At 34.0% G+C, this 25,590-nt stretch overlaps 3 protein-coding genes across 9 annotated transcripts in view; 1 reads left to right on the top strand and 2 right to left on the bottom strand.

Annotated features, from left to right (window-relative positions):
- LOC114317448 (ubiquitin C-terminal hydrolase 13) overlaps positions 1 to 24,622 on the bottom strand; it is a 39,157-nt gene extending 14,535 nt beyond the window's left edge. The window contains exons 1-5 of one of the 6 annotated variants that reach the window (XR_014338149.1): positions 24,249 to 24,621; positions 21,681 to 21,758; positions 21,452 to 21,544; positions 21,232 to 21,334; positions 21,051 to 21,119 (exon numbers count right to left, since the gene is read on the bottom strand). Coding sequence is in view for 4 of the 6 variants with exons in the window: in XM_082883338.1 (XP_082739464.1) it covers positions 21,051 to 21,095 (45 nt within the window). In the remaining 2 variants the exon portion in view is untranslated. Of the gene's footprint in view, positions 1 to 3,422; positions 3,893 to 21,050; positions 21,120 to 21,231; positions 21,335 to 21,451; positions 21,545 to 21,680; positions 21,759 to 24,248 lie in introns of those variants that run through there. The other 5 variants (XM_082883338.1, XM_082883335.1, XM_082883334.1 and 2 more) reach the window with 5 other exon arrangements.
- Positions 4,755 to 10,553, bottom strand: LOC145797440 (uncharacterized). Its single transcript, XM_082884590.1, has 6 exons — positions 10,153 to 10,553; positions 9,483 to 9,536; positions 6,606 to 8,369; positions 6,398 to 6,534; positions 6,243 to 6,318; positions 4,755 to 6,145 (listed from the first exon to the last, which is right to left on the bottom strand). The coding sequence occupies exons 3-6, from the start codon at positions 8,149 to 8,151 to the stop codon at positions 4,755 to 4,757; spliced, it is 3,150 nt and encodes a 1,049-aa protein (XP_082740716.1). The 5' UTR covers positions 8,152 to 8,369; positions 9,483 to 9,536; positions 10,153 to 10,553.
- On the top strand, positions 13,021 to 18,632 carry LOC145797087 (uncharacterized). Of its 2 annotated transcripts, none has more exons than XM_082883333.1 (6): positions 13,021 to 13,557; positions 13,970 to 14,023; positions 15,137 to 16,154; positions 16,972 to 17,108; positions 17,212 to 17,263; positions 17,361 to 18,632. In XM_082883333.1, exons 3-6 carry the CDS (start codon positions 15,152 to 15,154, stop codon positions 18,551 to 18,553), a joined length of 2,385 nt encoding a protein of 794 aa, XP_082739459.1. In that variant the 5' UTR covers positions 13,021 to 13,557; positions 13,970 to 14,023; positions 15,137 to 15,151; the 3' UTR covers positions 18,554 to 18,632. The 2 variants fall into 2 exon arrangements, with proteins under 2 accessions (XP_082739459.1, XP_082739458.1); XM_082883332.1 differs by having other exon boundaries at positions 13,032 to 13,557; positions 17,188 to 17,263.
- Positions 24,623 to 25,590: the final 968 nt, after the last annotated feature.

Here is a 25,590-nt window from a genome sequence, read left to right as displayed (position 1 = left end):
CACATATCCAACACTCTTACTCTTGTCATATCCAGTAGATACATGAACTTTGTGAAATATATAAGAGTCCATGTAAAATGAGTTTGCATCCACGTAACTTTGTGGGATACCAATTTTAGCCATTTGGCTTCCTTCCGGAATATCGAGTTTGTGGGCAATCAAAAAATAAAAGGAATTCACTGGCGTGTGAGCTTGGATTTTTGTCACGTGATGTTAACTAGTGGTTGAGTGAGTGTTTAATTGTGGCTCAATAAAGTTCAAGGGTTTGGCAAGTGAGAGCCTCCAAAGAGTCATACACTCTTGACCTTGTATATCAGACAATTTGGCATGCTCACAATGTTGCATAAAAGCTCTAAGATAATGTTGGAATATGGATCTTCTTAGGGCGTATAAAGCCTGCATAACAGTTGTACAACAGCCTGTTATTCTTTCCTTATTAAAGGTTGTATAGCTGTAATCAATTATGTTGGCTAGAATTTGGTTGTTTCCTTATTTAGATTCTTAGAAGTCAACTTCTTGTACTTTATTTATAGCCCTATACAGATTATGTTTGAGATATATGAGAAGAATTATTCTCTTCCAAACCTTCATGGTATCAGAGCTGATTTAGAAACCCTAACCCTAGCAGCCTCTTAACCTAGCCTTCATTGTTAGGATTATTTAGCCTTCATAGCTGATTCACTGTGGCCTTCATTGCCATTCAGAATTTCCGTTATATTCCTCTGATTGTTGCTATCTTTTGCCATCTCGGATTTAGAAGACTAGTTAGTCCCTTCGACAACCTGTTTCTGTGTCCTCTTCAGATCAGTTTTTTGTCTTGCTGCCCACTGATTCCTTCATTGAATCATATCTGAGGTCACAGATGCATCTTCTTCAGCCCCAAAAGCCCTTTCAATATCTGAAAGTTTGAGCCTCCAGATTGCTTCAACAAAACTGAATGGGACCAATTACCTTGAATGGTCACAATCAGCAATGTTGACAATCAAAGGCAGAGGGAAGTTAGAATATCTCACAGATCCTTCACCAAAGCCAACCGATCCCAATTTCAAGACTTGGGTTGTGGAGAATTCCATGATTATGTCATGGCTACTCCACTCTATTCAACCAGAAATTGGGAAGACTTACATGTTCCTTAAAACAACCATTGACATTTGGGAAGCTGCTGCACAAACTTACTCTAATGTAGGTATGAAAGCTCATATCTATGAACTGAAAACGAAGATTCACAACACAAAACAAGGATCTTCCAGTGTCACTGAATACTACAATACCATCAAGAGCCTTTCGTTGGAACTAGACCATTATCAAAGGATTGAGATGGTGTGTAGCACGGACACTGCAAAGCTGCAAAAAGCACTTGAAGAAGAAAGAATATTTGATTTCCTTGAGAGGTTAAATGGTGAGTTTGATCAGATTAGAGGCAGAATTTTGGACAGGGAGAATTTATCATCCCTGAATAAGGTTTTCTCAATTGTTCGAGGAGAAGCAAGTAGGCAGGTGGTGATGCTGGATAAGCCTACCAGTGAGAATTTGGCCTTGGCTGCATCAAAAGTTGCTTGGGGAAGGAATGAAGGAAAGAAAAATCTGGATAGAGAGAAGATGTGGTGTGATTACTGTCACAAACTGCGCCACACCAAGGAGATGTGCTGGAAACTGCATGGAAAACCACAAGGCTTGAAGGGAATTGGCAGCAAAGGAGGAAGTCAAAATCAGGTCAAGCTCGTCAAACTGTGGTTGTAGATGACCATAAGGAAGCTATGGGGTTCAGCAAAAGTGAGGTTGAAAAGCTGAAAATTTTGCTAAATCAAGTTGATAATCAAACCACAAACTTGACTCCAATTTCAAGTTCTTGCTCCATGATCCAATCAGGTAATAGCTTTGCCTTAATCACCTCCAAGAGTGTCAATTCTAGTATCTGGATAGTTGATTCTGCTGCATCAGATCGCATGACCAGCACCTTCAATCATTTTTCAACGTATATCCCACATTTAAGAAAACAAAAAATCAAAGTTGCCAATGGTTCCTTGTCCCCCATTGCCGGAAAAGGAAATGTCCAAATATCACCCACTTCATGCCTAAAATCAATCCTCTATGTTCCAAATTTATCCTATAATTTTCTGTTTGTAGGAAAACTCACTGATGATTTAAAATGTTTAGTTTTATTTACTTCCTCTGGTTGCAATTTTTAGGATCGTGCTACCGGGAAGATGATTGGGCATGTTGAATTGAAGGAAGGCTTATACTTCTTGGAAGCAGATTTGGTGAAAAAGAATCAAGAGTCTCAAGTCTTGGTCTCTACTACAATTCAACAAAAAGATGATCAAGTTTGGCTCTGGCATAGACGGTTAGGACACCCCCTTTTTCCTTTGTTGGAAAAAATGTTTCCTTTCTTGTTTACGAATAATAAAGTGGGGAAATTTCATTGTGAAATTTGTGAATTGGCCAAACATCATCCTGTATCCTTTCCTTTGAAAACTCCACAAATCTTATCTCCATTTAGTTTAATACATTCGGATGTTTGGAATACTTCCCGTATACCAAATATTTCTGGTTCTTGGTGGTTTGTCTCATTTATAGATGATTACACTCGTACTACTTGGGTCTATCTTATGAAGTCCAAATTAGAAACTTCCACTCTTTTTCCTTTGTTCCACAAATTTATTAGCACTCAGTTTGGGACAAAAATACACACAATTAGATCTAATAATGGCAAGGAATACTTCAATCAAGATCTCATTACTTATCTTGCAAATGAAGGCATCCTACATCACTCATCTTGTGTTGACACACCCCAACAAAATGGAGTAGGAGAAAGAAAAAACCGACATCTTCTTGAAGTTGCTAGGTCCCTTCTTTTCCAAACGAAAGTTAACCTATTGGGGGGAAGCAGTACTCACTGCTACATACTTGATAAACCGAATGCCATCAAAAGTTTTTCAGTTTCAATCTCCCGTGAGTAAACTCTCATCCTTGTTTCCAAATTTCCAAGGGGTTGGGTCCTTATCTCTAAAACTATTCAGATGTACTAGCTATGTACATGTTCATAGTCATTTACAGGGTAAACTTGATCCTAGGACTATCAAATGTGTATTCTTGGGGTACTCTCCTACTCAAAAGGGCTATAAGCTATGAAGCATGGATACTCTGAAATGGCCCTCGTACGCATGTTGGATACGCATCGGATACGAATACACGTCTGATACGGCAGGATATGTATTAGATACGGCAAAGAAGTATCCCTTTTTTTTTTTTTCTTTTTTTGAATTTCGGATACATTTGGGATACGTAAGGATACTTTATGGATACGCTCGGATACTTTCAGGATACGGCGGGGCGAAAAAATAATTTTACAAACTCATAATGGGGTCAAAGTGTAAAATAACAAAAATTATCTAAAATAAAACAAAAAAACTAAAACAAACCCTAGCTCACGAGCACTGAAGCAACAAGAAGTCAAACAGAGCAATAGTTGGCGTTGTCTTCTCTATCGTTTCCATTGCCATTTGCGAACAGCAGCGAGGAGGAGAAGGAGTTGTCGATCAAGGTCAGTCCCCCTCTCTCTCTCACTCTCACTCTCACTCTCATTTTCTCTCGCTCTCGCTCTCTCGCTCTTACTCTCTCACTTTCTCACTTTCTTACTTTTTTATCTCTGTCACTCGATCTCAGTCCCTCAGTCCCTCTCTCTCGCTCGATGTCTCTCTCTCTCTCTCTCTCTCTCTCTCTCCTCTCGCTCAATCTCACTCTCTCTCTGTCTCTCCGTCTCACACAATCTCACTGTCTCTCCCTCTCACTGTACTAAACTAAACCCTTTGATTTTTTATTTTTTTTCTTTTTTTTGTAACTAAGCTAAGCTACTACTAGTACCCACTTTTTATTTTTTCAAAAGACAACAATATCAAGGAACCTTGTGAGAATTTTTTTTTTTTTATCATTGAAAATGTTAACTACATTAATGTTTTGTTTTTTTTATTGAATTGCTGAAATTGTTTGAAATTTTACTGAAATTGCTGAAATCTTTCTTTTTTATCATCTTTTGCTTTAGGTTTTATTTTTATGCAAGTTACATTACTAATAATTGTAAAAATAATATTTTTTACGAACGTATTCCCGCTGTACCCGTATCCTAATTTTTCAAATTTTGCCCTATCGCCATATCCGTATCGTACCCGTATCCCGTATCCGTGCTTCTTAGGCTATAAGTGTTATCACCAAGGTTCTGAAAAGCGGTTGCGGTCGCCGTAACGGTGGCGGTGGCGGTGGCACGGTTGCGGTTGCGGGGTGTAAAGGCCGCAGCGTAACGGTTGCGGTTACCGGAACTGTGAATTTTTTTATTTTTCGCACAATTTGCAAAAAACTTACCGATACGCATATTTTTTTTTTAGAATCATATTTATTGGGTTTTAAAATAAATTTAGATAATTTTTTCATAATTTTTAAGTATGATCCAATATATTTCATATTTTTAAATCACTATAAAATAATTTTTTTTTATATTTTATTTCAATAATTAATGACTTTATATGTCATAAATCCATGTTACACTTGTGGCAAAAATTTCTTTTATTGGACTTAGATGTATAAAATTATTTTTAATTATTATACTTGTGGAAGCATATGTGCATTTTAACTCAAATAGTTTTAAAAAAGTATACATTCTTAATGGAAGAACTTGACAAAGTACATAACATCATAGCATAAATCACAAATAATAGAGAGTACATTTTACATAATGTTATTACTAAAATTACATAATCTCACCACCAAAATGAGTGACGTGGTGCATCTTGGGATTCAGATTGTTGAGCTTGATTGTTGCTGCTACCTTCACCCCACCAAAATGAGTGACGTGGTGCATCTTGGGAATCAGATTGTTGAGCTTGATTACTACTACCTTCATCCCATCCAGTAGGAAATATATAAGTAAATGTGCTCATCATGTCATCCCTTTCTGTTTCGTGCATTCGGAGAGAAAATGGATACCTTGGCTGAAAAGGATCAACATACTCTTGTTGGGCTTGTTGATAATTTGGCAAACCGTATCCTAGAGGACCATGTTGTTGAGGGGGCCAAGGATAATTTTGTTGAGGTGGGTAAGGATAGCTCTGGCTATCACTGCTATAGGATGGGTAAGGATGATATGGATAACTATGACTACTATCAGATGAATCAAGCTGTTGTTCTCTACTTCTTATTCTTCTTTCATCCCTACGTGTATCACTACCACGAAACCTCCTAGGTAGTTGGGGTAAAGGTGTAACAGGTTCTCCAATATCATAATGTTCCCCAACATCACATAATCCAAATCCTCCAATAAAATCTTCACTTCCTGCACCAAAACTAGTACCATCACCGCCATCACCACCATTGTCGCCACCACCACCACCACCACCACCGTCACCGTGAGAAGTGCCTTCACCATCACCATCATCACCTCCTCCATCAGATGGTGTTAAACCACCACTATTATCACTTTGAGTTGGAGTAGGAGTTGAGCTTTGAGAAGTGCGTCGAGCTTGATATCTATAGGTGCCACCACCATCGTTTCCATCGCTGCCATCGCCACCACTGTCACCGTGAGAAGTGCCTTCACCATCACCATCATCACCTCCTCCATCAGATGGTGTTAAACCACCACTATTATCACTTTGAGTTGGAGTAGGAGTTGAGCTTTGAGAAGTGCGTCGAGCTTGATATCTATAGGTGCCACCACCATCGTTTCCATCGCTGCCATCGCCACCATCGCCATTGCTGTCGTTGCCACCATCACCATCATCATCTGAGACCAAATCTAGCCATTCAGAATTATCCACACCATCTAGCAAAGGATTTTCCCTTTCTTCTATCCATGGACTTATTGGATCATCTTCTTCAAATATATAATCCAAGTTAATAGGATTAAAACTCCTATCAATCTCCTCTTGGCTGCTTCTTTTAACGTGTCTCAATTTTAATCTCATGTTGTAGGTAATGAAGACTAATCTTTGGATTTTCTTATATTTCAATCTATTCCTCGTCTTCGTATGGATGAGACTAAAAGTACTCCAATTACGTTCACAGTGAGATGATGTGGTGGTTTGACTTAATACTTTCACAGCTATTTTTTGAAGTTCAGGAGCACAACTGCCATGAATAATCCACCACTCAGCTGCACAAAATTACATTACATTAGACATAAGTCAAAATATGATAAAAAATTATTTAAGTATTTATATATTGTAAATTTGTAATTTTGAAAATAAAACCTGGATTTGATTGTTTCCATGCTCTTTGTGCTAAAGGAGTACCAAAAGTTTCCTGTTTATCTCGAAACAGCAACAACTACAATTTGGACAATCATTACAAGTAACATTTGCAAAAGTAGATTATTACTATTAAAATTTAAATAATTGGTACGTACTTGATTTGTTGCTTTCACTTGAGCATCCATATTAGGCTCCAGTCTGGTAATTACTTTTTTAAGTCCATCCATCACTTCTCTTATCATTTCATTGGATGAGGTAACACCATATTGGAATTGAGGATTTAAAAAATATCCTTCAAAAATAAGAAGACAATTAATAATTGTAAATAAATATACATTTTATAATTGAAATCGTAACACTTACCAGCCGCATGCAAATCTTGATGCAATTGAAAAGACCATTGAGTATCAATAATTTTCCAATACTCGGTGTAGTAGCGACAATCTCTTTTAATTGCCAACTTTGCTCTATCTATAGCTTCATATATGAAACCCATTGTTGGCTTCTCATCTCCATCAACCAACCTCAATACTCTGACTAGGGGCTCATGAGCTTTACAAAGCTCTGTTGCTTTCTGCCAAAACTCTTTTCCCAAAATAATTTTTTTCACATTGTAAGGCTGCCTAGTCTTTGCCTTCCCCCATCTAGAATTCTTCCACTCATCACTATTAAACATCTCTCTCAATTGTTGTTTATATCTAATAATACTCTCAATGGCAATAAAATTTGTAGCAAATCGAGTGATGGCAGGTCGAATCAATTCTCTACCTCCAGTGAATTTTCTCATTAAATCCAACACCCATCCACTATTATAAATGAAATTGGTGATGGTTTTACCATCTTCAATCACCTTTGCTACACTTTTCTTATTGGCTATGTCTTTTAGCATGAGATCGATACAATGTGCTGAACAAGCTGTCCAATATAAATGTTTCCTTTTTCTCATTAACATTTTACCGGTTGCTTTCAGTGCAGGTTCATTATCAGTTATCACTTGAACAACGTATTGTTCTCCAATTTCATCAACAACTTTATCTAACAACCCAAAATAATATTCAGCAGTCCTACTAACAATATTAGAGGCATCAATTGATTTGTGAAATATAGTACCTCTATTGCAGTACACTAAGAAGTTGATGATGTGTTGCCGAGTTAGGCTGCTCCAACCATCACACATGATGGATACACCTCTCTCTGCCCAAATTCCCTTGAATGATCCTATCCATTCTGTCATTTCATCATGCTCCATGCCCAAATATACTTCAGAAACTTCATAAGCACTAGGACCCTTTACTCCTGGCCCTACTTCAGCAGCAACATCAAGCATGGGTTGTGTATACTCTGAATCAACTGCATTGAATGGAATACGATTATAGAGTATAAACATGGACACTGCCCGTCCCAATCTCTCTTTTAGCTTCTGTAAATTCATTGTGGAGATTTTTCGCTGCTTTGTACTCTTGCACTTTTGGAGTTCTACATCCATTGCCCTCAACCTTGCTTCAGGAGCATTAGGCTTAATCGAATTACGTCCACTCCCACCAATTTCACGCACAGATTGTGATCGACGAAAAACATTAGCAATACCTGACCCTTTTGGCATTCTTTGAGCACTACCCCCTGCACCAGAACTACCACCTGCATCGTATTGTGATCCATGACCTGCAACACCTCGTCTAAATTGTTGCCTTTCCTCCCATTGTTGTTGTGAACGAATACTTGCTTGTCTAGCCCTGGTCATATCTGGATCAGAGTCAGAGTCATCATCTCGAAGATCTACAAAATCTCCCTCTTCATTTTCATCATAGAGATCATCTCCCCTAATATGTGCTTCCAATTCAGTTTTTCTCTTTTGTTTGTCTACTTTACTCTTTTTCTTATTTTGTAAATGTTTCATCATTTCTTGCATCACGTCTCTACTAACATTAGGACAAGACGCACTTGTCTTGTTTGATGTGCTAAATGTTGTTTGAAACGCGTAATCCCACCTTTAATGTGATGTCCACAAAATTTGCAAATAATATGATGCCTAGTGCCTTCAACTTGAGTTCCAAATTTCCAACCAATATCATCACTTGGGGGTTCATCATTGGCACCCTTTTGTCGTGGCATTTTTGAATATGAATTCTGCATCATTAATACATTTTTTAAATTTATTTTTAAATGAAATGATTGTAAAAAAATATTTAAAATTAAATACTAAATAAAATAATTATAAAAAAATGTAACCACTATTTATACATTTGGATTTTACATGCCAATGTAATCATGTAAAAATTTAAAAATAAATTATAAAAATATTTTTAAAAAAAGAAAATTTTGCCATAAAAATTGTTGTCACAACAAATTTTGTCATTAAAAAAAAAATTGTTATCACAACACATTACAATAAAAAAATAAAAAAATATTTATAATTAAATGTTAAATGAAATGATTATAAAAAAAATTCAACCACTATTTATACATTTGGATTTTACATGCTAATGTAATTAGGAATAAAGACATTTTTCATGGCATTGATTGAGCTATTGTTTTTATTTTTATTTTTTTATTTTAGAGAAAGACATTTTTTTTAAAAAAATAAATAAATTTGTACTATCAAAATTGTTGTCACAACACATTACAATAACAAAATTTTTTAAAAAAATATTTCAAATTAAATACTAAATAAAATAGTTATAAAAAATACAATCACTATTTATACATTTCGATTTTACATGCTAATGTAATCATATAAAAATAAAAAAAAATGAATTATAAAGAATTTTTTTTGAGGTATTGATTTTTTTTTTAAAAAGACATTTTTTTAAAAAATAAAATTATGCCTTTAACAGTGTTGTAATAACAAAATAAAAAATATTTATAATTAAATATTAAATGAAATGATTATACAGTTCAAAAAAAAGCAAATGAAATGATTATAAAAAAAATGCAACCACTATTTATACATTTGGAGTTTACATGCTAATATAATCATATAAAAATTAAAAAATAAATTATAAAGAATTTTTTTTGAGGTATTGATTTTTTTTTTCTTTTGAAAAGATATTTTAAAAAAAATAGTGACTTCAATATTGTTGTCATAACACATCACAATAACAAAATAAAAATATTTATAATTAAATATTAAATGAAATGATTATAAAAAAAATTGCAACAACTATTTATACATTTGGAGTTTACATGCTAATGTAATCATATAAAAATTAAAAAATAAATTATAAAGAAAAAAATTCTTACATAGTTGTTTTTTGGGCTTCAATCACTTGAGTATTTGTTATCTTTTTGAATAACCTGCAAGAAAAAAAAAATTCAATAAAAACTGACATATATAAAATGTATTAATATAATTATAGGTGTTATGATTTTTAGATATAAAAAAAAAAAAAAATCAATCACTAATTATTATATATAAAATACTAAAAATAAATGCATAGCTCTAGATATATATATATATATATATATATATATATATATATTTAAAAAAAATCAATCACTAATTATTATATAAAAATACTAAAAATAAATGCATAGCTCTAAATATATCACATAAATTTTGTAAGTTTTACAAAATTTAAAATCTGAAAATATTGTAAAAATAAAATTAATAAAAAAAAATAAAATTTGCTAGACACGGCTGTATCTTCCCAGGAAGCTGCACAAAAAAAAAAAAAAAAAAAAGAAAAAAAAAAAAAAAAAAAAAACAAATGTTATATTATATTATATAATTTATATACCTTCCCAAGGTGTATCTTTCCCAGGAAGCTGCAAACAAAAATAAAATAAAAAAACAAAACAAAGGGACAACACTTCGGAGGAGATGAACAAAACAAAAAGAAGATCAGAGACTTCGGTCCAGGAAGCTGAGCAAACAAAACAAAATAAAAAAAGAAGATCAGAGGAGATGAACCTATGGAAGCAGCACTTCGGTGAAGACGTAAACAGATCAGAGTTTTGTGTTGAAGAACAAAGGGGCAGCCGGAGAGTCACAGAACAGAGGCAGGTTCATCTCATCCCTCTTCCCTCTTCTCTCTTCTCTGTTCTCTCTCTCTATTTCTCACTCATATCATCCGTATTTCAGATCTGAAAATTTGTGGATGGATACACCTCACCTCGAAGTGGTTCATGTGCTGTAAAGCAAAGCATTTGAACCAGTGATTGAGCCTCTGAATAATAAAGGTATGTACCACATCTTTTGTTTTTTTGTTTTTTTCTTTTGTTTGAACCAGCATTTGCACTATCCGTATTTCTTTTGTTGTTTTTTTTTGAAAATAATCAGCGAAAAAAGCCCTATAACGGGTGTAACGGGCCGTTACGCCACCGTTACGACCGCTACGTCGGCCGTAACGGCCGATATGCCTGTGAATTTCAATCACACCGCAAAATCGGGGGTAACGCGTGGTGCCTACCACCGAAACCGTTACGTAACGGCCGAAACCGTTACGTAACACCGCATTTTTAACCTTGAGCTTTATACACCCTAAGAAGATCCATATTCCAACACTCCCCGTCAAGCTAGTGTGTAGATATCATGCATTCCCAGCTTGCTCGTGATTCGTTGAAAACTTAGGCTAGGTAGTCCTTTAGTGAGAATATCAGCTAGTTGTTTTGTGGATGATACATTTGGAGTTCTCACTTGTCCACTATCAATCTTCTCTTTTATGAAGTGTCTATCCACCTCTACATGCTTGGTTCGGTCATGCTGAACTGGGTTGTATGCTATGCTAATGACTGCCTTGTTGTCACAATAAAGCACCATAGGTTCTTGAAACACAATCTTATGATCTTTAAGGATCATTTTTACCCAAAGAAGTTCACATATGTATTGTGCCATGGCTCTAAACTCTGCTTTTGCACTAGAACGGGCCACCACATGTTTCTTGCTTCTCCAAGTAATAAGATTTCCACCTAAAAGGGTACAATACAATAGCTAGAAGTAGATCGTCTATCCACAATAGAACATGTCCAGTCTGCATCTGTGTAGGCCTTCAACCTTAAATCTTCACTTTTCTTGAACAATATACCTTTTTCGGGAGTTGCCTTCAAATATTTCAGAATTCGGTATACAACATCTAAATGAGATTTAAGTGGAGCATGCATAAATTGACTTACCAAACTCATGGCATATGCAATATCTGGTCGTGTGTGTGATAGGTAAATAAGCTTTCTCACCAACCGTTGATAGTTTCCTCTGTCAACAAGTTGATCTTCATTAGCCTCTCCCAATCTGTGATTCTGCTCAATAGGAGTCTCGGCTGATTTACATCCAAGCATGCCAGTTTCCTTAAGCAAGTCTTGTATATACTTCCTTTGAGAAATCACCAGCCCTTGTTTTGATCTTGCTACCTCAATTCCCAAAAAATACAGAAGTTTACCCAAATCTTTAATCTCAAATTCCCTAGCCAAGTAGGCTTTTAGTCCTATAATCTCTTCTTGATCATCTCCAATGACCACAATATCATCAACATAAACAATCAATGCAGTAATCTTCCCTTGATGTGAATGTTTAATGAACAAAGTATGATTACCTTGACTTTGACGATAGTCTCTTTTTACCACAGCTCTCATGAATCTTCCAAACCAAGCCCGAGGAGATTGTTTAAGTCCATATAAAGACTTTCTAAACTTGCACACCTTGTTTGACCATGTCTGTTTTCCATACTCGGTTGGGATATCCATAAATACTTCTTCCTCTAAGTCTCTGTGGAGGAAAACGTTCTTTACATCAAACTGTAGTAGTGGCCAATCAAAGTTTGTTGCCAATGAGAGAATGATCCGGATAGTGTTCATCTTGGCCACCGGTGCAAAAGTCTCCTAGTAATCGATCCCATATGTCTGGGTATACCCTTTTGCTACTAATCGGGCCTTGTACCTTTCCAAAGTTCCATTGGCTTTGTACTTGATGGTGAAAATCCATTTGCACCCCATAGTTTTTTTTCCTTTTGGCAATTCTACTATCTCCTAGGTTTGATTTTTCTCCCAAGGCTCTCATCTCCTCATTCATGGCTTCCCTCCATGGCTTCAAGTTAATAGCTTCTTGGACACTATTGGGAACTTCATGGGAAGACATTTGGGTGACAAAAGCTTGATACTGAGGTGAGAGATGCTGAAAGGAAACAAATTGAGATATAGGGTGACGAGTGCAAGTTCTAACACCTTTCCTAATGGCAATAGGCAATTCCGAGTCTTCATGAGAATCAAAAAACCGAGTTTCAATTTCATTGCCTGTTTCAAGATCAATGCTTGGATCATGTGAGCTGATTTCGGGCTTTTTCCTTCTGGAATATACCTTGGTGATAGGTGTCTTGAGTCTCTCGTCTTTGGTCTCTAGAGACTCTATAGTGCTCAATGGATTCTATTCGGGACTCACATTCAGTTTAGGAGAAGACATATTTGAAGTAGGAGGAATATCTGGATTAGAACAAGAACTAGCACTTGGTATGGGACTAGATACCACACTCGGAATAGGCAAGGAATGATCAACCTCTAACCATCTATCTTCTACTAAACTCTCCCCTTGAAGATAGTGTCCCCAAAGTAAGGTGGGTGTTCTACAAAGGTAACATCCAAAGTGGTGTATTTCCTTTTTGTTGGAGGGTGATAAAAAAGGCTTAAAAATGCGGTGTTACGTAACGGTTTCGGTGGTAGGCACCACGCGTTACCCCCGATTTTGCGGTGTGATTGAAATTCACAGGTATATCGGCCGTTACGGCCGACGTAACGGTCGTAACGGTGGCGTAACGACCCGTTACACCCGTTACAGGGCTTTTTTCGCTGATTATTTTCAAAAAAAAAAAAAAAAGTAATACAGATAGTGCAAATGCTGGTTCAAACAAAAGAAAAAAACAAAAAAACAAAAGATGTGGTACATACCTTTATTATTCAGAGGCTCAATCACTGGTTCAAATGCTTTGCTTTACAGCACATGAACCACTTCGAGGTGAGGTGTATCCATCCACAAATTTTCAGATCTGAAATACAGATGATATGAGTGAGAAATAGAGAGAGAGAACAGAGAAGAGAGAAGAGGGAAGAGGGAGGAGATAAACCTGCCTCTGTTCTGTGACTCTCCGGCTGCCCCTTTGTTCTTCAACACAAAACTCTGATCTGTTTACGTCTTCACCGAAGTGCTGCTTCCATAGGTTCATCTCCTCTGATCTTCTTTTTTTATTTTGTTTTGTTTGCTCAGCTTCCTGGACCGAAGTCTCTGATCTTCTTTTTGTTTTGTTCATCTCCTCCGAAGTGTTGCCCCTTTGTTTTGTTTTTTTATTTTATTTTTGTTTGCAGCTTCCTGGGGAAGATACACCTTGGGAAGGTATATAAATTATATAATATAATATAACATTTGTTTTTTTTTTTTTTTTTTTTTTTTGTGTGCAGCTTCCTGGGAAGATACAGCCGTGTCTAGCAAATTTTATTTTTTTTTATTAATTTTATTTTTACAATGATTTTCAGATTTTAAATTTTGTAAAACTTACAAAATTTATGTGATATATTTAGAGCTATGCATTTATTTTTAGTATTTTTATATAATAATTAGTGATTGATTTTTTTAAAATATATATATATATATATATATATCTAGAGCTATGCATTTATTTTTAGTATTTTATATATAATAATTAGTGATTGATTTTTTTTTTATAATATCTAAAAACCATAACACCTATAATTATATTAATACATTTTATATATGTCAGTTTTTATTGAATTTTTTTTTCTTGCAGGTTATTCAAAAAGATAACAAATACTCAAGTGATTGAAGCCCAAAAAACAACTATGTAAGAATTTTTTTCTTTATAATTTATTTTTTAATTTTTATATGATTACATTAGCATGTAAACTCCAAATGTATAAATAGTTGTTGCAATTTTTTTTATAATCATTTCATTTAATATTTAATTATAAATATTTTTATTTTGTTATTGTGATGTGTTGTGACAACAATATTGAAGTCACTATTTTTTTAAAAATATCGTTTCAAAAGAAAAAAAAAATCAATACCTCAAAAAAAATTCTTTATAATTTATTTTTTAATTTTTATATGATTATATTAGCATGTAAACTCCAAATGTATAAATAGTGGTTGCATTTTTTTTTATAATCATTTCATTTGCTTTTTTTTGAACTGTATAATCATTTCATTTAATATTTAATTATAAATATTTTTTATTTTGTTATTACAACACTGTTAAAGGCATAATTTTATTTTTTTTAAAAATGTCTTTTTTAAAAAAAAATCAATACCTCAAAAAAAATTCTTTATAATTCATTTTTTTAATTTTTATATGATTACATTAGCATGTAAAATTGAAATGTATAAATAGTGGTTGTATTTTTTATAACTATTTTATTTAGTATTTAATTTGAAATATTTTTTTAAAAAATTTTGTTATTGTAATGTGTTGTGACAACAATTTTGATAGCACAAATTTATTTATTTTTTAAAAAAAATGTCTTTCTCTAAAATAAAAAAATAAAAATAAAAACAATAGCTCAATCAATGCCATGAAAAATGTCTTTATTCCTAATTACATTAGCATGTAAAAACCAAATGTATAAATAGTGGTTGAATTTTTTTTATAATCATTTCATTTAACATTTAATTATAAATATTTTTTTATTTTTTTATTGTAATGTGTTGTGATAACAATTTTTTTTTTTAATGACAAAATTTGTTGTGACAACAATTTTTATGGCAAAATTTTCTTTTTTTAAAAATATTTTTATAATTTATTTTTAAATTTTTACATGATTACATTGGCATGTAAAATCCAAATGTATAAATAGTGGTTACATTTTTTTATAATTATTTTATTTAGTATTTAATTTTAAATATTTTTTTACAATCATTTCATTTAAAAATAAATTTAAAAAATGTATTAATGATGCAGAATTCATATTCAAAAATGCCACGACAAAAGGGTGCCAATGATGAACCCCCAAGTGATGATATTGGTTGGAAATTTGGAACTCAAGTTGAAGGCACTAAGCATCATATTATTTGCAAATTTTGTGGACATCACATTAAAGGTGGAATTACGCGTTTCAAACAACATTTAGCACATCAAACAGGACAAGTGCGTTCTTGTCCTAATGTTAGTAGGGACGTGATGCAAGAAATGATGAAACATTTACAAAATAAGAAAATGAGTAAAGTAGACAAACAAAAGAGAAAAACTGAATTGGAAGCACATATTAGGGGAGATGATCTCTATGATGAAAATGAAGAGGGAGATTTTGTAGATCTTCGAGATGATGACTCTGACTCTGATCCAGATATGACCAGGGCTAGACAAGCAAGTATTCGTTCACAACAACAATGGGAGGAAAGGCAACAATTTAGACGAGGTGTTGCAGGTCATGGATCACAATACGATGCAAGTGGTAGTTCTGGTGCAGGGGGTAGTGCTCAAAGAATGCCAAAAGGGTCAGGTATTGCTAATGTTTTTCGTCGATCACAATCTGTGCGTGAAATTGGTGGAAGTGGACGTAATTGGATTAAGCCCAATGCTTCTGAAGCAAGGTTGAGGGCAATGGATGTAGAACTCCAAAAGAGCAAAAGTACAAAGCAGCGAAAAATCTCCACAATGAATTTACAGAAGCTAAAAGAGAGATTGGGACAGGCAGTGTCCAAATTTATACTCTATAATCGTATTCCATTCAATGCAGTGGATTCAGAGTATACACAACCCATGCTTGATGTTGCTGCTGAAGTAGGGCCAGGAGTAAAGGGTCCTAGTGCTTATGAAGTTTCTGAAGTATATTTGGGTATGGAGCATGATGAAATGACAGAATGGATAGGATCATTCAAGGGAATTTGGGCAGAGAGAGGTGTATCCATCATGTGTGATGGTTGGAGCAGCCTAACTCGGCAACACATCATCAACTTCTTAGTGTACTGCAATAGAGGTACTATATTTCACAAATCAATTGATGCCTCTAATATTGTTAGTAGGACTGCTGAATATTATTTTGGGTTGTTAGATAAAGTTGTTGATGAAATTGGAGAACAATACGTTGTTCAAGTGGTAACTGATAATGAACCTGCACTGAAAGCAACCGGTAAAATGTTAATGAGAAAAAGGAAACATTTATATTGGACAACTTGTTCAGCACATTGTATCGATCTCATGCTAAAAGACATAGCCAATGAGAAAAGTGTAGCAAAGGTGATTGAAGATGGTAAAACCATCACCAATTTCATTTATAATAGTGGATGGGTGTTGGATTTAATGAGAAAATTCACTAGAGGTAGAGAATTGATTCGACCTGCCATCACTCGATTTGCTACAAATTTTATTACCATTGAGAGTATTATTAGATATAAACAACAATTGAGAGATATGTTTAATAGTGATGAGTGGAAGAATTCTAGATGGGGAAGGCAAAGACTGGGCAGCCTTACAATGTGAAAAAAATTATTTTGGGAAAAGAGTTTTGGCAGAAAGCAACAGAGCTTTGTAAAGTTCATGAGCCCCTAGTCAGAGTATTGAGGTTGGTTGATGGAGATGAGAAGCCAACAATGGGTTTCATATATGAAGCTATAGATAGAGCAAAGTTGGCAATTAAAAGAGATTGTCGCTACTACACCGAGTATTGGAAAATTATTGATACTCGATGGTCTTTTCAATTGCATCAAGATTTGCATGCGGCTGGTAAGTGTTACGATTTCAATTATAAAATGTATATTTATTTACAATTATTAATTGTCTTCTTATTTTTGAAGGATATTTTTTAAATCCTCAATTCCAATATGGTGTTACCTCATCCAATGAAATGATAAGAGAAGTGATGGATGGACTTAAAAAAGTAATTACCAGACTGGAGCCTAATATGGATGCTCAAGTGAAAGCAACAAATCAAGTACGTACCAATTATTTAAATTTTAATAGTAATAATCTACTTTTGCAAATATTACTTGTAATGATTGTCCAAATTGTAGTTGTTGCTGTTTCGAGATAAACAGGAAACTTTTGGTACTCCTTTAGCACAAAGAGCATGGAAACAATCAAATCCAGGTTTTATTTTCAAAATTACAAATTTACAATATATAAATACTTAAATAATTTTTTATCATATTTTGACTTATGTCTAATGTAATGTAATTTTGTGCAGCTGAGTGGTGGATTATTCATGGCAGTTGTGCTCCTGAACTTCAAAAAATAGCTGTGAAAGTATTAAGTCAAACCACCACATCATCTCACTGTGAACGTAATTGGAGTACTTTTAGTCTCATCCATACGAAGACGAGGAATAGATTGAAATATAAGAAAATCCAAAGATTAGTCTTCATTACCTACAACATGAGATTAAAATTGAGACACGTTAAAAGAAGCAGCCAAGAGGAGATTGATAGGAGTTTTAATCCTATTAACTTGGATTATATATTTGAAGAAGATGATCCAATAAGTCCATGGATAGAAGAAAGGGAAAATCCTTTGCTAGATGGTGTGGATAATTCTGAATGGCTAGATTTGGTCTCAGATGATGATGGTGATGGTGGCAACGACAGCAATGGCGATGGTGGCGATGGCGGCGATGGAAACGATAGTGGTGGCACCCATAGATATGAAGCTCGACGCACTTCTCAAAGCTCAACTCCTACTCCAACTCAAAGTGATAATAGTGGTGGTTTAACACCATCTGATGGAGGAGGTGATGATGGTGATGGTGAAGGCACTTCTCACGGTGACGGTGGTGGTGGTGATGGCGGTGATGGTACTAGTTTTGGTGCAGGAAGTGAAGATTTTATTGGAGGATTTGGATTATGTGATGTTGGGGAACATTATGATATTGGAGAACCTGTTACACCTTTACCCCAACTACCTAGGAGGTTTCGTGGTAGTGATACACGTAGGGATGAAAGAAGAATAAGAAGTAGAGAACAACAGCTTGATTCATCTGATAGTAGTCATAGTTATCCATATCATCCTTACCCATCCTATAGCAGTGATAGCCAGAGCTATCCTTACCCATCTCAACAAAATTATCCTTGGCCCCCTCAACAACATGGTCCTCTAGGATACCGTTTGCCAAATTATCAACAAGCCCAACAAGAGTATGTTGATCCTTTTCAGCCAAGGTATCCATTTTCTCTCCCAATGCACGAAACAGAAAGGGATGACATGATGAGCACATTTACTTATATATTTCCTACTGGATGGGATGAAGGTAGTAGTAATCAAGCTCAACAATCTGATTCCCAAGATGCACCACGTCACTCATTTTGGTGGGGTGAAGGTAGCAGCAACAATCAAGCTCAACAATCTGAATCCCAAGATGCACCACGTCACTCATTTTGGTGGTGAGATTATGTAATTTTAGTAGTAACATTATGTAAAATGTACTCTCTATTATTTGTGATTTATGCTATGATGTTATGTACTTTGTCAAGTTCTTCCATTAAGAATGTATACTTTTTTAAAACTATTTGAGTTAAAATGCACATATGCTTCCACAAGTATAATAATTAAAAATAATTTTATACATCTAAGTCCAATAAAAGAAATTTTTGCCACAAGTGTAACATGGATTTATGACATATAAAGTCATTAATTATTGAAATGAAATGTAAAAAAAATTATTTTATAGTGATTTAAAAATATGAAATATATTGGATCATACTTAAAAATTATGAAAAAATTATCTAAATTTATTTTAAAACCCAATAAATATGATTCTAAAAAAAAAAATATGTGTATCGGTAAGTTTTTTGCAAATTGTGCGAAAAATAAAAAAATTCACAGTTCCGGTAACCGCAACCGCAACCGCGCCACCGCCACCGTTACGGCGACCGCAACCGCTTTTCAGAACCTTGATAAAGCTTGTATAACAGCTGTAACAGCCTGTTATTCTTTCCTTATTAAAGGTTGTATAGCTGTACTAATTTATGTTGGCTAGAATTAGGTTGTTTCTTTATTTAGATTCTTAGGGCCCCGTTTGTTTTCAGAGGTAGAATGGAGGGGATTGATAGTGAGGGGATTAAGTAAAATTGTGTTTGTTTTGATGATGGTTGTTAGTGTAAGAATTGTTAAATTATTTTTATATAAAATAATAAAACAAATAAAAAAATACAAAAAATTAAACATTAATGTTCAAAAAAAAAAAATTCACAATATGTAAAAAATAAAAAAAATAAAAAAATATCTAATCCTTTCACTATTTTTCTAATACCACCTCCACCTCCACCTCCACCTCCTCCATCCTAATCCCTCTTCCAACCTCCATCTCTTAGTTGCACGAAGCGGGAGCGGGAGCAGGGAAGCGTGAGCTGATAGAAGGTTCTTAGGTTGGGAGCGCCTCGAGAAACGGTAATATATATATATATATATATATATTTAATAGTTATTTCTAAAATATATTTATTATATAAAGGTGAGTTAAATAATTATTTTTAAATATATTTATTATTTTTATCTTAAGTATTATTTTTATAGATAATGTTTTTAATTTATTTATATATATTTTTTAATTTTTAATTGATATATATTATAAATAAAAAATAGTAAAATAATAAAATATGTTAAAAAACAGTAAAATAATAAAAAAATAGTAAAATAATGATTTATTTTATAAATCTTATTAGATTTTTTTTATTATGTTTGATTTAATTAGATTTATTATATTATTATATAACAAATTATATTATTTATTATATTATTATATTTATTATATGTTAGAAACGGGAGGGGGGAAGACAGGGAAGACAGAAACACAAATCGAAGAGAGAGAGAGAGAGAGAAGAAGAAGAAGCTGACGGAGGTGAGCAAATCGAAGGCGATGACCATGGCGATCGAAGGCGAGAGCGACGAGGAGTAGATCGCGAGCAGATCGCGAGAGCAGATCGAAGGTCGATCATCGATGTCGAAAGTCCAGGAGCAGGCAGCTCGTGAAGGAATGGCCTTGAAGCGACGAGTCAACTGGATGTTCGACGACGACGATGACTGGAGTCAAAGGTTTGTGTTCTCACTCTCTTCCTTCACACTCTCTCTCCTCTGTCTCTCTCTCCTATGGTTTTTGTTCTTCTTCACCAGCGATCCCATCTTGGCTAGGATCGCGTTTCTCTCTCTACGGAAACGCGATTCCTACACATTTCTTTCTAAGAAACGCGGAATCGCGTTTCTTACTAAGATTCGTCACCTGTTGGGACGATTCATGCAACTAAGCTCCATCTTACTCCCCTCTTTCATCCTAATCCCTTCCCCAACTCTACAAACAAACACAACACTAAGGCCAAGTTTGGCAACCAAAAAATAATCCATCTTTTTATCTTTTTATCTTTTTTCTATCACATTACCTCTCTACTTTTCTGCACATCTTTTCGTAAAAAGACAACAAGTACACTTATTTAGGTCATCCCAAACAACCCCTAAATAGTCCCACCTCCATCCTAATCCCATCCTATCATTTACATCCCAAAACAAATAGGGCCTAGAAGTCAACTTCTTGTACTTTATTTATAGCCCTGTACAGATTATGTTTGAGATATATGAGAAGAATTATTCTCTTCCAAACCTTCAGATAATGATGTCACATTGTGAAGGCTCATGGAACACCTGACGATTATGCACATATTCCAGAAATGAAGGAACATCAGGATAGCGGCATTGTTCACTACTTTCAACTTGAGTGGATTTCTGAAAGCAAATGATGTCACCATCTTCAAGCTGCAGAAGATTTAGGTGAATATTTCCTTTCAGCTAGTCATGGTTAATGCATATCCGACCACCAAAAAAAAAGAATAGGCTATACACACCAGAGCAGAATGTACAAGCAAAAACAGCTCACAATTGATCGTGTTCATACCTGACTACCACGAAAGGTGAGCTTCTTGTCAATGCGTTCACACATGACATTAGATTCAAGTTTTATTTCCTGAACATTAAAGGGGGTGCGTAAGATGACTGTCTGAACTAAATCTGTTGCTATGTGGCCAGGCAAGGGAGCAAGAAAATGGTAGTCAATCTACTAAAATGAAATAACCGACCTCAAAGAGTTCAATTTCTTCACTGAATCCAGCCAACTCATTTAACTTTGTCAATATTTCTGCTAGCTTGCCATTCGACTTCACAAACAACCGCCCAACATACCTGACAACAGGGGGAAAAAATGAAAAAAAATAAACCTGAATAACTAACCGAAAAGGGAAACAAAGAGTCCTTGGTAATTACATGCAACTTCAACCCAAGGAAAGAAATGTTAAGTACCTAAGCTCCTCTTTCAAAGGGTCAAAAAGTTTGAAAAAAAAAAAGAAGAATCTCCTCTTTGCTCTTCACAGGTGGAGGAATCGGCCGCAAATCCTGCATAGTTGTGCGCATCATATTCAACATGTAGAGTTCCATGTGCATATCATAAAACCCATACGACTTAACCAAAACAGAAGTCCATAATAAACAACTTGAGTAACCACTGCCAAAAAAATGAAATAGACGTTACCTGTCCACTTTCCACTTCCAAGAACAATTTTAGCTCTGCATTATTTGCCTTGTTGGATACCTCTCTCAATTGTCCAACCTAGAATGCATTGAAGGGATATTTTAGTTTTGGACTCTATGCTAGATTAGCTATTGGACTGAACCATTAGATCCACTACAACTATGAAAGAATTTGATTTCGTTGATATGAATTTTCTTTGATAATGAAATCGGACTTCTAAAATTAATTAAATCTCAAAGGCAACTACAACTCAAATAAAATTTGCCTAAAAAATTGTCAAACCTAACTAAAATTGCATTCTAACACTAACATATTTGACTATTAGACCATATGCTTCTGAAAAGTGATGTTTCTTTCTTAACGCCACAACCCATGTTCTCTGTGGCTTCTTATATTTGTCTTACACCCACATATTGTATCAATTCACCCTTTAAAGATATGTCCCAAATACCAAACTGCACATACAATAAACAATAGACAATAATCAACAAAAAGAATACCTAAAACTAAATAAATAAGAAAAATGGCAATCACACTCCTTTCAAAGGATGATTAAAAATAAAGTGTAAATATCGGGTGTGTTTGGTTTGTGTTTGTAGAGTAGTTTTTGAGATAAAAAATACGAAAACTTGTTTGGTTTGCCTTTTTTCAGAAATGGTTTTGAAAAATTGTTTTGGGGAGAGAGTTTTAAAAAAAGTGATTGATTTGATGTGTATGAGAGAGAGAGAGAGTGATTTTGGAAAGTAGGTAATCAAATAAAATTTTGAGATTTTTTTGGAAAAATTTGTTTGGTTTGATTACTCTTGAAAATTTGTTTGTAGAGAATTTTTCTCAAAAAATTTTCTGAAAAACAAACCAAACAAGGCCATCGTTTCCATAAATAATGTGATAGAAACATAACCCCACAAAAGCCTACCAATTTGGTATCTAGAAACAAAAGTACCAAATCACTTAAGCTTTGAGGATGAACATGAATTTTTTTTTAATAAAAAAAGACTAAATCAAATATATGTATATGGGAAATTGCAGCTAAATGGCATTGGGGGAAAGATATATCAGTTTAGTGGGAAGGTTATCCCAAATATCAGCACAAATGGAAAACCAAAAAATAATTTCAATCTCATGGAGTCAGATTTTTATGGGGCATGAATACCACTCCCAGATCCTTCCTCTCTCTTCCTTTCTCCTTTGGTCTTCCCTTTCCCCGTATCTCTCACTCTCACTACACACACACCTCAGCAAAATTAGTGTCTCTCTTCTTTCTTCACATTCTCTATAATCGTTAACCTATGAAGCATGGATAATCTGGCGTAACATTAGAGTACAATTATTAGGATAAATACAAGAATAATTTTTCAATACTTTGCTTACTTCTTAGAGAAGAAGAAAATAGTGAAATTGAAGTTATTTTTTAGAATTTATCAAAATGATGTATCTTCAATGTGTAATGATGTGTTCCATGTCCATATCCATATCCATACTTTATTAAAAGTAACGGTAAATAAAAAATATAATGATATACAAAAACTAGATTTTAACAATAAAACAAGTAAGTAAAATTTTGTGCAAGTTTTGCATATAAAAGTGAAATGGAAAGCATGAAGGGGCGATGTAAACAGTTTAGACTTGATATTTAAATAAACATTTTATAAGACTTGAAAAAAATAAAAATAGTAAACTAACTATTGGCTTTTAAACTGATACTTAATTCCAAAAGAATAATTTCTCACCATTCTTTGAGCCTATGTGTGTAATACAATACTAAAAATTATAAATATATAATTTTAATGAATGTATCCTGACTGAACTGGTATTGTATGTTTTTAGGTTTTGTTGTATCAGCAAATCCGTATTATATCCATAACTGTGCTACATGGCTATATAATGTAACCATAAGGGTTGAAACTATATGAAATGTAGGTATATTTTATTCACATTTTACCTACCTTTTCTATTTCTCTTTCTAAATCCCTTTCTAAATCTTCCTACCAAACAGCGTAAGTCTTTGCAATTACTTTCCAAGATACCACTGATTTTGCAATATTGGGAAACATACTTCTGATTGGGAATTATTTATTTCTTGTAAATACCATTTAACTGCAATATATATAAGAGACAGATACCTCTATAATAAAACCCTTCAAAGATGATATGGGGGTCATTAAATCGACATATAACCCATTTTACACAATCAATCAGATTAAAAAGGAACAAGAAAGGGATTGGCAAAACCCACAAAGGCCAGATTCAGCTCTCCCTCCGGAGGCAACATTGACAAATCAACTAAGATTAAGATCTTAGGAAATGAAAGCCTCGAAACGTTGGATAGCAGTAAGATACATTAACTAAAACTAGACCATACATCAATTACAAGAAAACCCAATTAACAAAACTCATTGATAAATAATTGTAATAACAAAACAATAACGAAAATGTTAGGGGTCCCAAATTTTCTACCAAACAAATGATTGATAGAAAATTTGTGTCTATAGCATTACCCAAACAATAAATAATGAAGACAGCAATAAAAGGGCAGGAGAGAGAGAAAGGAGGGAGTGGAAGAGGTACCTGTTGAATGTGATCAGCAGTGACGGTAGCCATCATGGGCTGCATCTGCATCAGGTGCTGCTGCATTCCTTTCTTTTTATTAAAATCCCTCTCTCTCTCTGGAGAAATTATTCATCGCCAGGGGGCAAATCTAGCTGCTCCAACCTAATTATTGTTGGTTGAAACAGTGAATCCCACTGTTTGTTTGTCTCCTTTGAGGGAAACAATTGAACACTTCTCTAAACATGAATAGGGAGCAATGCTCCAGTGCAATGAATAATTTCTCCTCTCTCTAACCTTCTGTTATCGCCCTCACTCACTACTCTCTCTCAAACACAGTAAAAGACAGGACCAGTAGAAGACATGCCAACCCAAATGTACACAGTACAGTGTGCGTGAGAGACCCCAAAAAAAATAAAAAAATAAAATGAAAGAGAAAAGAAAAAGACACCCGGCCTTATTTGTCATAATTTAAAAAAGTTAAAAAATTAAAAAATTATTATCTTATTTAAATCACATCACTCTCTATCACATCATTTTAAATCAAACTCATATTTTATTAAAAATTAAAAAGTGTACTTATTTAGATCATGTCAAATCACCCCCTGATGGTGTTATAATTTGATACTAATGACTTCGTTTGGAAGAATGGTTAGGTTGGATTTGGAATTACTTTAGTTACAAAAAGATAAAGTAAGTTTTTTAATTTAATAAGACAAAATATCACATTCAACCCATAATTATTACATTTTTTTCTCACAAAAAGTCAAAAAAATAAAAAAAAACTCTTCCCAAATAAGACTTTTTAGTCCCAGGCTAAAATAGCCAAAAAAACTAAAAAGACAACTCACTTCCCAAACGAATCCAATGTCATCTCATTAGAGTTGACAGTGTAAAGGAAGAAAAAAAAAGTCAAACTATCACATTAATAGTGGAGTTCACATGATACCACGTCATTAGTAATTAATTAGTAATCTTCAATTAATGGTCTGAAACATTTTTCTAATCATAAATCCCTACGTTCTCATGTTTTCAAATTATTTCATACAAAATTGCCGGTCTTACCTTTTTCATCAATTAACATACATGTGAAGTATTATGTGACAGTATTTTAGGATTAATCAATAATTTTTCGTCTATTAAAAGTCAATTTTTGAATTTTTTTTTTTTTTTAATTTGTGTGGTTGAAATTTTTTAAAAAGAAAAATTCAAAATCACTTTTGTCTTTATTAATCAATCAATTATTTTTTGTTTTCGTTTGGCATTGTTTTTTTAGCTGCTTATTTTGTGTTGAAACTTTTTTTGTCTCATTTGGTTTGGCTTTTTTAACTTTTACGAGAGAAAAAGTGTAATGATTATGATT

The sequence above is a fragment of the Camellia sinensis genome, chromosome 8, assembly GCF_055761805.1.
Source record: "Camellia sinensis isolate YWXY chromosome 8, ASM5576180v1, whole genome shotgun sequence".
NCBI lineage: Eukaryota > Viridiplantae > Streptophyta > Magnoliopsida > Ericales > Theaceae > Camellia > Camellia sinensis.
The sequence above is the reverse complement of the archived record's forward strand: the minus strand, read 5'-3'. Positions and strand labels throughout refer to the sequence as shown.

Excerpts from the sequence above, each read along its gene's own strand:
- LOC145797440 (XM_082884590.1), bottom strand. The coding sequence starts at position 8,151 with ATGCAAGAAATGATGAAACATTTACAAAATAAGAAAAAGAGTAAAGTA. Across the intron at positions 6,535-6,605 it reads TCAAGATTTGCATGCGGCTG|GATATTTTTTAAATCCTCAA; the intron begins GTAAGTGTTACG and ends TTATTTTTGAAG. Across the intron at positions 6,319-6,397 it reads AAGTGAAAGCAACAAATCAA|TTGTTGCTGTTTCGAGATAA; the intron begins GTACGTACCAAT and ends TCCAAATTGTAG.
- LOC145797087 (XM_082883332.1), top strand. The coding sequence starts at position 15,152 with ATGCCACGACAAAAGGGTGCCAATGATGAACCCCCAAGTGATGATATT. Across the intron at positions 17,109-17,187 it reads AAGTGAAAGCAACAAATCAA|TTGTTGCTGTTTCGAGATAA; the intron begins GTACGTACCAAT and ends TCCAAATTGTAG. Across the intron at positions 17,264-17,360 it reads ATGGAAACAATCAAATCCAG|CTGAGTGGTGGATTATTCAT; the intron begins GTTTTATTTTCA and ends AATTTTGTGCAG.